Below are 14,179 nucleotides of genomic sequence, written 5' to 3' on the forward strand. Positions count from 1 at the left end.
GGAGTAATTACTTTCTATGAGTAATAAAGCGCCCATTATAAAAAAGCTAAAATCCTAAAAGATTGACAAATACAAAAGATCCCTATGGTTTCTTGCAACCACAGTGGCACGGCGGCGGCCACCCAAATCCAGCACCACCGAGACGGACGGCGGAAGAGACGCCGAGCCTTCACTATTGCAAGATTCAAAAAAGCACCATCGCCAATAAGCCTTTGTGAGTCAATGAAGAGGCTCGGCGCAGCGGCGAGTCACATGTCGATGTGGCATGTCGACCGAGAGACGTCCCTCTGCTGTCTTGGACCAAGATGCACCACTTCCCATCGACGAAGTCGGAGAAGAATGACATATCCACCACCTCCAGAACCTCGCCCCTGCCGCCAGCGCCGTCGCAGATAAAAACAAACGTCAGCAACACACCAAGAAACTAATCTTGTGAGATCTGAAAAAGGGCGAGTAGACCAAGCTGCCGATTTGAAGGATCGATCAACACACATTGCCATCAACTTTGAGGCGCTGCCTAGAAGGCTGTCGCTAGTGTGAGAGTAGAGTTGAAGCAGATTTATTCTCCTAGACGGTGCACCACAACAGATAAAACCTAACCCTAACTATTAGATCAGAACGCCGGAACGAGCCCCCCCCCCCCCCCCCACTCCCTCCCACCGCTGCCATAGTGGCAAGCGGAGAGAGAGAGGACCAAGGACAACGTCCTGGTCGATGGAGGTGGAGATCGGGAGGAGTTAGGCCACCGCCGCCTTCTCAAGAGAGGACATAGAGGCAAAACACGTTTCCGTCAAACGTTTTATATAGTGAAAGGAGGAAGTAGTAGTTACGTGTATTATATGGTCTATCCTTCTAATATTTGTTGTGATTTCTTTTGTCCTTGTGCATCCCACAACTGTTGCAAGGCTCCCTCCCATCATCTGACGACCACATGCCATGAGATTCATCGTACGTGCATGTGTTCTGAGAGCAGGGTTTTTTTCTCCGCTGAGAATTTCAAAATCTCGCTAAAATCTATTATTCCGGTTATCATCGGGAAAACTTTATACCAAATGAAATAGATAGGTATTTACATAATTTCCTCAAATTTATAAATTATGGATAAATTTACAAATTCGATTAACAAATCTCGAGTGGTATTATAACCGCTATTTTCGACAATATATCCGCTAGTGTTTTTTCTCAACCGAGAAAAAAAAACTCTCTGGGAATCAGTATAGTGCAGCGTCACTGTCTCGGTATGTGACGCAGTGGTATAGGATGTGGATGTGTGCTACAGGCTGCTTAGTATATGGTCTTCGATCTCTCTCCTTTTTCTTTGTTTAATTCCATGGCGGAGCGCGGTTGCTTGGTTCAGATCGCGCACCTGCACCATATGTGAAGCAGGTGAAATCTAATGAAAAGCTGCAGCGGCTGCTATGCAATCGAACCGTTGTTGGCTTTGACCACGGTTCCACTGGGCTGCTTAGCCGCAAGGCCCATCAGCTGCAAGTTGGGTAGAGAACATTTTTAACGTCGATGCATTACACTTGAGACACTCCGGGTAAGCTGGAAGTTGCGAAGAGAGCACCTTTTGCCCGGCTGCTACTATGCAGCAGATTCAGGTCGCAATGACGACGTTATCTCTCGATCGAACATGTATATAAGGGGCCTCACTCTCCTTCGTCCCCAAATACACTCGACTATCTAGCTAACTGCTCGACACAAAAGAGCAGTGTACCATATCTCGTACCTTGACATGGCGTCAGGCGTCGCTACCACTCCTGAGTTCACCTATGAACCCTCGCCGTGGATTGATTTCTTTGCTGCATACGAGCCGCTGCCCCTGCAGGTATATATGCATGCACATTATTTGGACGCCATTTGGTATATATTCTACAGTATATGTAAACTGTACCAAGGATTTTGTTTGTAAAAATGATACATCTATAGACGTCAATTCTGCTCTTTCTGTGTGCTTTCGAGGATTCATTTTCACTAAGTCAAGAGATACATATGAAACAAACAATGCGATTTAGTTAAATTTATAGACCAACTTTTACGACCCAACCACCACAGGCGAAATGGCAGACCACTTGGAAAACACGTAAATACTAGGTGGACTACTCTGGTGGGCTGGCTTACGAATTCCAAAAGTTAATAAAATTCGAAGAAAGATATGAAAGGTGAAGTTTATAAATATACGTTTTGCAAAAAAAGAGTGTATAATAAATGCTCCAACACCAAACATAAAAATCAATAAGTATTGCATTAGTTCTTGCAATTTTCATATATGATGAAAAAATTACATAACTAATTATCAATGAAAAGAGGGTGAAATGAAAAGGGGAAATGGTCTAGCACTTACATGGGCCCAAGCTGTCAAATTAATGGGTATCACTCACACCCACTATTCGCCCAATAGGCACAAGTTTATCATGTTTGATTTCACAATATGTCTTCCATACTAGTATCTTTTTTACATAGTTGGTACTTCTAATTATGCTTTAAAAAGATAGTACTTCTAATCAATACAAATAGGTACATGGTGCAGACGGATTTGGAAGTTTAAATTTGGCAACCAATTGAGTAACAAGAAGTGTGTTGTGAACCACAAAAAAATACATCATCTAAGTAGGTACAAGGGGTATTATATAGGCCTACGCATGCTAACAATTGAACATCCAACGCAAAACACAAAAGGCTCCATTAATTTCATTATTTTTATTGGTTACGATGTCAAAAGTAGAAAATAAGAGTTACTATATTGTATATATAAACGTGAAGCTAGAGATGCTGAGACACTCATATATGTGCCTTCTAAATTATTTTGGTCACAAAGAGAGAGTAGGCACCGACCGGTGTATTTTGTGTGTTTTTATGCATAAATTCTAGTAGATCATATAATTTCAAATATTAATTATTTATCTAATGCTGCTAAAATTATTAGAAGCACACATGAAGATATCTTTTTCATAGTACAAACAATATGCATATATTTAGTCAGATAAGTAAGTTGTACAAACTATATTTGTACCATTTGTAACACAACCCATGTAAAATATCATCGGATGAAATATCATTAGGATTACTTAAGTAAGGACATGTAATCTAAAGCATATAATTCAATGTCGACGTGATATATGTATCTGATAATGTTTTTATTTAATAGTACGACATGGTAATTAAGGTGTAATATGCACATGTACAATATATTTTTACGTGTATGTACAACATGTATGGCAGTGCCGATTTGGAATGAGGGACCACTAAATCTGTCAATAATATTTCATGTGTTATCTTGCTATACTTAGCATATTTGAACAAACGAATTTATGATTGACAAATTAATGATCATGATTAAATTATCATATTATGTCCATTTAAGTGCAAGGCGTGATGGCTAACATATGTAGTTTAACTGAAGTTGAGAACTCTAGCTTGCAGTTGTTATTGTATGATAATGAGATATAAAGGGTCTTTATTTTTATCACGAAGATTAAAGGATTCAAGTACTGATGTACAATTAAAATGGATCCTTATTTTGTTTCATATATTGTATGTTAGATGTGTCACGAATTTTTGGCTCCCGAGTGCACCAAAACTCGTTTTGATCAATAAAATGGAAAATATAAATTATGTGTGTAAAAAATGAATGCAGGTATATGCATGCCAAGTTTGAACCTAAAATATAAAAGTATTTGACCTACACAAAAATAATAAATTATATTGTTCACACTATAAGGAGTGGACATATACTATTCACAGCGTAACAGACACTAGTAGAAAAATGGCCATTGTGTACCGGTTTTAAAGGGCCTTTGGTACCGGTTTCGCAACCGGTACCAACGAATCGGGACTAAAGCCTCCCTCCTTTGAGTACCGGTTTGCTGTACGTGGGCACGGACTCGGAGACGTTTGGTACCGGTTTGTAGCACGAACCGGTACTATAGGCTATTTCGTTAACAAAGTTTTATCCATTTTTTCTAATTATTTTTCACTTTTTTTTTCAGAATTTCTAGTATTTCAGTTAGTCTCTAACTATACTTAATCTCTAGTCAAATTACTTACCCGTGGTCAAATTTCCCGTCGGTCACCCATCCTCCCACTACTCTCAGCATCTAGCACGCTTAACTTCGAGTTCCTTCTCGTCCCTCTTCCAAGTGCTTCGCTCGCATGTTGTTGATAGTATTATCATATCAATCCTATTAACATGTTGGTCGATATCACACTTTTTTATTGTTTAAATTTCAAATAATTATTTTAATCAAAAAAGTAATGATGTACTAATAATGTTGAATAAATAAATAAAATTAACTTTTTAACTTTTTATTATTTAATTATTTTTTAGTTTTTAAATTTTTTTTGCCAAACCTAAAACCTGAAAATTTGAAAATCTTATAATTTGCTAAAAGTAATAGTAATCTTTATACAGGATGCAATTATTAATTTTAATTTTAAAAAATATATATAATCCTAAATTTCTAGAAAAAACTAAAAAATTTCTGCTTTCATATTTTCATTTGGAATTTTGAGAATCTAAAAATTTGCTAAGCTGGGTAAACCCAGGTGAATTCGGATGTAACTTTTTCCCACGATCATTTTGATATATTATACGCTTTTTTCGACGTCGTATGCAAAAGTTAATGCCATTTTACCATTTTCTAAACTTTTTATGCAAAAAAGTAGAAATTCAAATTTGTTAATTTTTTCTAATAGTAGGTTGCGTAACATATAGGAATCTCAAAACATTTTATTTTTAATTTTTTTCTAATAGTAGGTTTTCCGGCTGACGTCAATCCTTTAGCACCGGTTCGTGACATGAACCGGTACTAAAGGTCCCGCACGAACCGGTACTAAAGGTTGCCGACGCCCTCGGCAGTGAAACCGGTATTAGTGCAACCTTTAGTACCAGTTTGTAAGGAAAACCGGTACAAAAGGCCTCGACGAAAGCCCAGTTTTCTACTAGTGAGAGTTGTGTTTTCTCTATTTTGTGTAGATCATACTATCTATTTTTCTTAAAGCTTTGTACGAGTAAATATCAAGGTGATATGTACATGCGTGACTTATTTCAAAAAATTAAACATTTAAATAGCATAATTAGAACTTGTTGATATCATGTGCACCTACACCTAGGTTCTCCATCATATTTTCGATGCTATGTGTTCCTATTATAAATATATGGTTATCTATACTATTGTAATCTACTCATATTTATTTCACTCCTGATAAATTGTAGTACTAATATCACACCCCTCCCCTAATTTTTGTTGTGGTAAATAAAATGTTGCACTTAACTAACCCAATTATGGTTTAATCTAAATTATAAATCTATCAATGTTAGGGATCTTTGGAATGGATAACAAATAGAGCTGATGAACTGAAGGAAGATATCCGTGTATTGCTCGGTACTCGCAAAAACACGACGAGAGAGAATGTTCTTACTAGATACACTACAACATCTGGGAATCGATTACCACTTTGAAGAGCAGATCAACATGGTTTTAAGACAAATATTGGAAAGTGAAATCAGCAACTCCAACTTGCATGAAGTTTCTCTTCGGTTTCGGTTGCTTAGGGAGCAAGGACATTGGGTATCTCCAGGTATCCAACTTTACTTTTATATCATAATTGTTGGAAAAAAAATTAATGCCATAAAATCATAAAGATATATTTTTATAATTATAGCTAAGTGGGTTACCAATCTTGAATTTCTTATTCTTGAAAATAATAATGTCATAAACTAGGTATTATATATACCACAATTAAAACCTTGTTATCTTTGTGATGGCTAGCAACATGATTTTTTCGAGCTTGCAGATGTTTTCAATAAATTCAGAAGTGAAGATGGCAGCTTCATCAGGGATATAATGAATGATCCTAAGGGTCTATTAAGCTTATACAATGCAACTCATCTGCTCGTTCATGGTGAGCAAACACTTGAAGAAGCAATGGATTTTAGCAGGCATCATCTTAAATTAATGAGTGGCAGCCTCAAGTTCCCATTAGATAAGCAAGTCCAACGAGCCCTTTGCACACCGCTACCAAGGACCAATAAGAGGGTGGAAATGATGCATTATATCCTAGAGTATGAACAAGAGGATCATACCTTAATTCTATTGGAGCTTGCAAAACTAGATTTTAATCTTCAGCAACATGTCCACCTAAAGGAGCTAAAAGCTATAACAAGGTATATTATTTTTTCCCAGTCAACATGATGAAATTATGAAAGGAATAATAGTTCATCGGTTCATATATTCATGCATTCCTTCTATTTCACTATGAATTTCGCTTGTTATTGGATATTCACCAAATAAAGATAGATCTCAAATCTCCATCTTAGTGAATTTCTTTGGAACTAAAAGGCAAATATATGTGTGCATGGTAGGAAAAGTACATATATGCTACAATAATGGAGTAAATATTAAACGGATTGCTTAATAGGGCTAGATATAGTATAATTTAACTCCATGGAAAAATTACTACATCAATTAACATAAAATTAATTCTCAGGTGGTGGAAAGATTTTTCTGGATGCATCCGGCTGAGCTTTATTCGAGATCGTGTGGTGGAGGGATTCACTTGGGCCTCTGTGTTGTTCTACGATACAGACTTTGAGTTTGTCCGAAGTATCATCACAAAGATGATTGTACTAATTACCACATTAGATGACATCTATGATAACCATGCCACGTTGGAGGATTGTCGGAAGCTACATGAAGCCATACAAAGGTTTGATTAATTGAGCTTTGCATTTTTATCAATATATTGGCCTACCTATTTTGATTCCTAATCTAGTAAGGTAATATATTTTATACCATATCATGAATTCATAATCACATGAAATTAATCGTGAAAAATAATACCTATCCCCCAAGATTTTCACAATGGTGAGAATGATATCTCAGATATAAGCATGTGTGTGCCAGCTAGTAACGACTTATAGTACTCAAGATGATTTAGTTCATACCTCACACATTGTCACGTGCATAGTGGAGCAGTTGCATTCACACACCCAAATGGAGTTGATATAATTTATGGGAAACACCGCTCTAAATAGAATACAAGTTCTGAGGAAAAACAAACTTATATTTGCTACCATGTGTGCTAAGCTAACAAAATACACATTTTTACTATATACATGTAGTTCAACCAGCAGGGATGATTAGGTGATCAGTAAAAATATCAACTGAAATTTTACTAGTGTCATGCATATGCCACTAGTCTATGTTACTACCTCCATAGTTGAAAGCAACATACCGGTGATATCATGCAAAGTCTTATTTGCTAGGGTGCAGACTCATTTTATCTTGAAATATGTGATATTATGGTAACATGGCTAGTTACCACAAGCATCTCTCTCCACATTTAATCGATTAAAATGCCTAGTTAGTATTGCATGTGGTTACATATTGTCAACTAAATTACTCCAACTATGAATAATGTGAGAATCTCGTACAGTAAGAGGCGAGAGAAAATGTGGTTTCTCTACTCGAATGTTGAATTAGTAGTGCCAAAGCCCAAATTAAATGATCTGGGCGCTTAAGATGCGCGAATATAAAATAGCAAATTTAGTTACCTACAACCTCACAATTATATATTTCCATTTTTAAAGGCTTGACACGAGTATGTGTTCTTTGCCATTTCAAAGGATTATTCCACTATTAATGTGATGCATATTTTGTTGTTGTAGTGTTACATGGTTGTATTTTACCTTATTATATTGATTCTTGGAACATATAGATATGTTGTCGTAAGAAGTAAATGGTAAAAAAAGAAAAATTATATCCAAGATGCAGGAAGAACAACAAATATTGTACTCCCACCGATCCATATTACTTGATGTTAAAATGGATGTATCTACAACTAAAATTGTCTAGATACATCTATATTAGCATCAAAGAATATGAATCCGAGGGAGTAGTAATGTTAGAGTCATCCTAGAGAAATTAGCCACAGATAGAATTTTTAATGAGTGATCTGTCAATAACTGGAACATGGATCTCTTCTTGATGAAATCTGGTTTAAACAAAGATAAGAAAGTAATTTTATTATCATGCAGCAACAAATCATTGACCTAACGAATCTTGTATCAAATGCAATTCACCTTGTAGATGGGGTCATAGCGCCGTTTCTATTCTGCCGAAGTACCTCAAAAAGTTCTATATGGAGATGTTAAGGACATTCCAGAATATTGAGGTTGAAATGCCAATCAATATTAACTATGATATTGCACATCTCAAGAGAGCGGTAATATATATTTAATATTTGTGTATATTACCATATATCTTGTTGCCTCAACATATACATAAGCTCTGCAATAATTGTACTCACTCGATATAAATCCATAATAGTTTCAAGATTGACATGTTATCTAATATGTATCTTTCATTATTTACATTTTCTAATTTCATGTCAATATAAAATTATAAATTGGTCTATAAGAATATCATAGTTGAAAATATTATTGCCTACAAAATAAACATTTTTTTATATAATGCCTTTAGTCTTGAAAAATATTGATATTTAATTTGGGAATTTATGTGGTCTAAAATATGTCTATGGCCATACTCAATATTATTATTGAAATCTAATAAATATATCATGTTGGACAAGTGTTTTTTTTAGAAAAACATGTCCAGAACACATCTAATACTCCCTCAGTCCCAAATTAGATGTCATAGATTTGTTTAGACAGATACATACAAATCTTAACAAATTTATAACAAGTAATTCCGGATAGACGGATTAAGATACTTCTGAAAGCATTAAATTGATGCCTTAGGAATTTGAAAAAGAATTTTTTTAATTAATGCTTCTATAAACTAGAGAGAGTAGTAGTCAAAGTAAAAAAATTATAATAATTTGATTTGTACTGAATATATAATGTAAATCATGTAAGCACACACATATGTAGTGAATAATAAATCTCACTACCTATAATTTTTTTATTAATATTCATTGGCTGGACACGCAGGTCCAAAATAATGTGATGGGTTATCTTCATGAAGCGGAATGGTCACACCAGAATCACAAGCCAAGTTTTGTGGATCATGTGAAGTTAACTAGCCTGAACATAGGCGTGCCAGCAATATGTGTGAGTATGATGACATGCATGAATGACCAAATGATGAAGCCAGCACTCGAGTGGGCAGCAAGTGTCCCAGATGTCATCATAGCAGTAGGAAAGATTTCCCGTTTCATGAATGACATTGGTGCATTTGAGGTATATATATATTTCTAGATAATTAATGTATGGCATGTTACTCATTTTATTCACATAAATATGAGGTTCAAGCAAGTTGATATTTAATCTTAGGAAACAATTTGAATAAAATTTGATTTACATGAAACAAAAATATTATCAAATAAAAATTTAGACTTATTTATAATAATGTCATTTTTGCAATGCTACTCTTAACTCAATTTCTAGATTTTGCATAACATATTACATATTAAAAGGGGTAGTAATTTTACTGTTACAACTACTACACATGTGTGAGAGATTATTACTTTAATGTGATACATAATTATATAATCTAAACGTGAGTGTTGATGCAATCATACAGCGTCGGAAGTGCAAGGGCGATCTTCCAAGCACTGTGGAGCGTTACATAAGTGAGCATTGTGTCACAAGTGAAGTGGCCATTACAAGAATTGATGCATTGATGGAAGAGGAATGGAGGACCCTGAACCAAGCCCGCTTCAGAAATCATGCTCTTCTCCCAGCGTTACAACAATTTATTAGCTTAGCTATTAGTACAACATTTTTTTATGGCAACAGGAATGATGTGTACACACACAGCACACACATCGGGTGCACTATTGAGAGTCTCTTCATCAAGCCTATCTAGTATTTACTGAATGTATGGTTGTGATGATATGTTGTTTAATCGTGTCATGTATTAATTCTAGGTACTTGGTTTCGCCTTTATATATGGAAATATCATCATGCATGCTTATGAGTCACTAATAAATATATATTTTTACTACAAAGAAAGTATGTATTTGTTCATCCTTACGGTGTGATAATTTTTTCCCACTTACCCATCTACTAAATAATGCTATATTTTTTTGGAAGAATCAATAAATTATTGTAGTTGTGCTTGCCGTAGAGGAAGGGCATTGGGGAGTTCTTGCGCGAGGCGTTGCATATGCAGTTAGAGTGAGGAATGATGGTTAACTCTCGATGAAAAAATACATAGAACTTATTGTTGACATACTACCGAAAAGCTTAACAAAGATTTTCCTTTCGCACACACCATCTCTAATGTAATTATCACATATGGCTTTATTTAAGCCTAGTACAATGTAATAGCACATTAAGACAACTATTGAAATGAGCACTCGACATATGTGATGGGAACTCTATGTGATGTGCTTTTCGGATAGACCACCAAAGACCACCTAAATTGTACCCTGATATGGATAAGAAATCCCCATCCTTAATTCGCCTAGTCGCATCCTCACCCTCATTTCACCTTTACCCATTAGGTCTCCCAGTTTTCATTGCTAGATGACTATAGCAGCGAGCTTTCTCCTACTTTGCCTTTCACTGGCCGCTCTTGCCACATATTCCCAATGTTCGTTATATTCCTTCCTAGTTTTGTGAAGAGTGGTGTAAGGTGCCATGGAGAAGCACGGGTGAAGGATACAAGAGCTCCATCCATCTCTTATTTTTTGGAGTTTTGTCCCACCTCGTTGATTCCTTGAGTCTCATTACGAATTGAAGGAGAGGTATTATTAGTGAGTTGTGGTTTGGATGGCAAATATGTAACGACATCAGTTGTCTTCACATCTTCACATCTTCGGATTTAATACCCTTCTCTTTAAGAGATTTCTTGGCTTCCCTCATATCTTCATCATTTAATTTAATCATACCCCTCTTCTTCAATATTGGTGTCGGGGTTGGTTCAGGTGTAGTCCAATCATCATGATTTCGGCCTATTCTAGCCAATAATTCTTCAGCGTCGTCTGGAGTTCTTTTCCTGAAAACACAACCAGCACAACTAACCAGGTATGCCCTAGACTCAATGGTTAGTCCACTATAAAATATATCAAGTAAATCATGCTTTTCCAAATCATGTCCAGGCCGAGCTCTGATAAGAGAGCAAAATCTCGCCCAAGCCTCAGACAATTTCTCTCCATCTTTCCGGTCAAAATTATAAATTCTCTGCAAAGCAATATGTTGAGCACTAGCAGGAAAGTATTTCCAAAAGAAAACATCAAGCAAATCTTTTGGACTATCAATAGAATCAGAAGGCAAACTATTATACCAAGTTTTAGCATCATCCTTTAATGAGAAAGGAAAAAATTTAGCAACGAAATAAGTACGCTTCTTAATATCATCAGAAAACAAGCTACTCAGAGTTGAAAGCTCATTCATGTGTTCTACAGCACTTTCTTTTTCAGTACCACAAAAAGGTGTTTTCTCAACAATAGATATATGAGATAAATCAAGAGAAAAATCATAATCCTTATCCTTAATGTTTATAGGAGATGTGGCAAATTTAGGATCGGGAGACAGCTTTATATCTAACGAGTATGTTGTGCAAGAAGCTTTTTAATATTACTTGTACCGAGTAGTAGCATTGCATTTATCAATGAAATCATCATCAAGTTCTACATAATCTTCATCAAGATCATCACTAGAGTATTCAACGGACTCGGGTGAATTAACGAGTGTAGCAGCATTTTCATTAGGAGTTTTAGTATTTTCAATTTGTCTAGACCTAGCAATTGTAGCATCTAGAAAAGATCCTAATGAACCATCATTATCAAGCACGACTGAAGCATCATCAAAATTATAAGAGGAATTTTCAGATTCGAGCGAAGTACCGAGCATTTGAAGCTTGTGGTGGTGAAACAAGTTTACTTATCACGAGATAGTGAATCAAGAGCAGCAGAGGTACTCAGAGTTGTACCTTTTCTTGTAGTTGATGGTAATATGGCGACTTTAGTATCGCGAGGTTTACCCATGATGGAGAATTTGCAGCGAACAATATCAATCCAAGTGAACTTGCAAATAAATCTATGCTCCCCGGCAACGGCGCCAGAAAATAGTCTTGATGACCCACAAGTACAGGGGATCGCAACAGTCTTCGAGGGAAGTAAAACCCAATTTATTGATTCGACACAAGGGGAGCCAAAGAATATTTGTAAGCCTTAACGAGCGGAGTTGTCAATTCAGCTGCACCTGGAAATAGACTTGCTCGCAAGAGTTTATCGATAGTAACAGTTTTATAGCGATAGCGGTGGTGAAATATCGCGCAGCGAGTGTAACAAAGACAGCAGTAGTGATTATAGTAAACAGCAGGATTAAAATACTGTAGGCACAGGGATGGATGAACGGGCGTTGTATGGATGAGAGAAACTCATGTAACAATCAAGGTAGGGCATTTGCAGATAGTAATAAAGCGGTATCCAAGTACTAATCAATCTATAGGCATGTGTTCCATATATAGTCGTACGTGCTCGCAATGAGAAACTTGCACAACATCTTTTGTCCTACCAGCCGGTGGCAGCCGGGCCTCTAGGGAATCTACTGGAAATTATGGTACTCCTTTTAATAGAGCACCGGAGCAAAGCATTAACACTCCGTGAACACATGTGATCCTCGTATCACCGCCTTCCCCTTCGGTTGTCCCAATTTCTGTCACTTTGGGGCCTCGGGTTCCGGACAACAATACGTGTATACAACTTGCAGGTATGATCATAAAACAATGAATATCATTATGAAACAATAACATGTTCAGATCTGAGATCATGGCACTCGGGCCCTAGTGACAAGCATTAAGCATAACAAGTTGCAACAATATCATAAAAGTACCAATTACGGACACTAGGCACTATGCCCTAACAATCTTATGCTATTACATGACCAATCTCATCCAATCCCTACCATCCCCTTCAGCCTACAGCGGGGGAATTACTCACACATGGATGGGGGAAACATGGCTGGTTGATGGAGAGGCGTCGGTGGTGATGATGGCGATGATCTCCTCCAATTCCCCGTCCCGGCGGAGTGCCAGAACGGAGTTTCTGGTCCCGAGACGGAGTTTCGCGATGGCGGCGGTGTTCTGGATGTCTTCTGGTGATTTCGTCTAACCCCCGTGCGTTTTTAGGTCGAAGCCTTTAAGTAGTCGGAAGGGAGGCACCTGGGGCTACCCGAGGCGTCGCCACCATAGGGCGGCGCGGCCTAGGGGCCCACCGCGCCGCCTTATGGGGTTGGCGCCTCGTGGCCCCCCTCCTTCTGGTATTCTGGCTCCGTCCCTCTTCTGTGAAAATAGGCCCATTGGAATTAATCCCGGGGATTTTCCTGAAAGTTGATTTTCTACACAAAAACGAGACACCAGGGCAATTCTGCTGAAAACAGAGTTAGTCCGTGTTAGTTGTATCCAAAATACACAAATTAGAGGCAAAACAATAGCAAAAGTGTTCGGGAAAGTAGATACGTTTTGGACGTATCAACTCCCCCAAGCTTAGCTTATTGCTTGTCCTCAAGCAATTCGGTTAACAATCGAGTGCGATAAAAGAACTTTCACGAACACATTTGTTCATATGATGTAAATATTCTCATGATATGGACAAGTACTTAGGAAATGCATAATAAGATACATGCAAATAAAGTCATCTAATAGCTATGTCAATCATGGAAAAGGTACCAACGAATCAATAATAAGCATCATGAATCATGTCTATCAGCAGGATTGTAATGTTCATAGAATTATCTTCAAGGAGGTCCCGAAGAATTATCTTCAAGGAGATCCCGAAGAATTATCTTCAAGGAGGTCCCCAAGAATTATCTTCAAGGAGGTCTCGAAGAATTATCTTCAAGGAGGTCCCGAAGAAATATCTTCAAGGAGGTCCCGAAGAATTATCTTCAAGGAGGTCCCGAAGAATTATCCTCAAGGAGGTCTCGAAGAATTATCTTCAAAGAGGACCCGAAGAATTATCCTCAAAGAGGACCCGAAGAAATTTTTCTGAAGGAGGAACTCGACGAAAGTTTCATCAAGGAGGAACCCAAAAAAAAAGGTGGACAAATCTTCGGGTTCATTGACTCGTCATATTGTTCCGAGCAAGAGCATCGGTGATGTACCCGACAATATAGAATAACCAATATATTCAGCTGCCTCATCAAGCCCGAGAGAAAAATAGAAGAACCTGCAAAATGGGTCATTGCATCAGCCGAACAAGGCAC

The 14,179-nt window shown here is 37.2% G+C and overlaps 1 protein-coding gene across 1 annotated transcript; it reads left to right on the plus strand.

Annotated features, from left to right (window-relative positions):
- Positions 1-1,692: 1,692 nt before the first annotated feature.
- Positions 1,693-9,945, plus strand: LOC124678483 (tau-cadinol synthase-like). Its single transcript, XM_047214363.1, has 7 exons — positions 1,693-1,831; positions 5,469-5,583; positions 5,800-6,169; positions 6,493-6,711; positions 8,094-8,229; positions 8,957-9,205; positions 9,549-9,945. The coding sequence occupies exons 1-7, from the start codon at positions 1,739-1,741 to the stop codon at positions 9,831-9,833; spliced, it is 1,467 nt and encodes a 488-aa protein (XP_047070319.1). The 5' UTR covers positions 1,693-1,738; the 3' UTR covers positions 9,834-9,945.
- Positions 9,946-14,179: the final 4,234 nt, after the last annotated feature.

This window comes from Lolium rigidum, chromosome 7 (assembly GCF_022539505.1).
Source record: "Lolium rigidum isolate FL_2022 chromosome 7, APGP_CSIRO_Lrig_0.1, whole genome shotgun sequence".
NCBI classification, from domain to species: Eukaryota; Viridiplantae; Streptophyta; class Magnoliopsida; order Poales; family Poaceae; genus Lolium; species Lolium rigidum.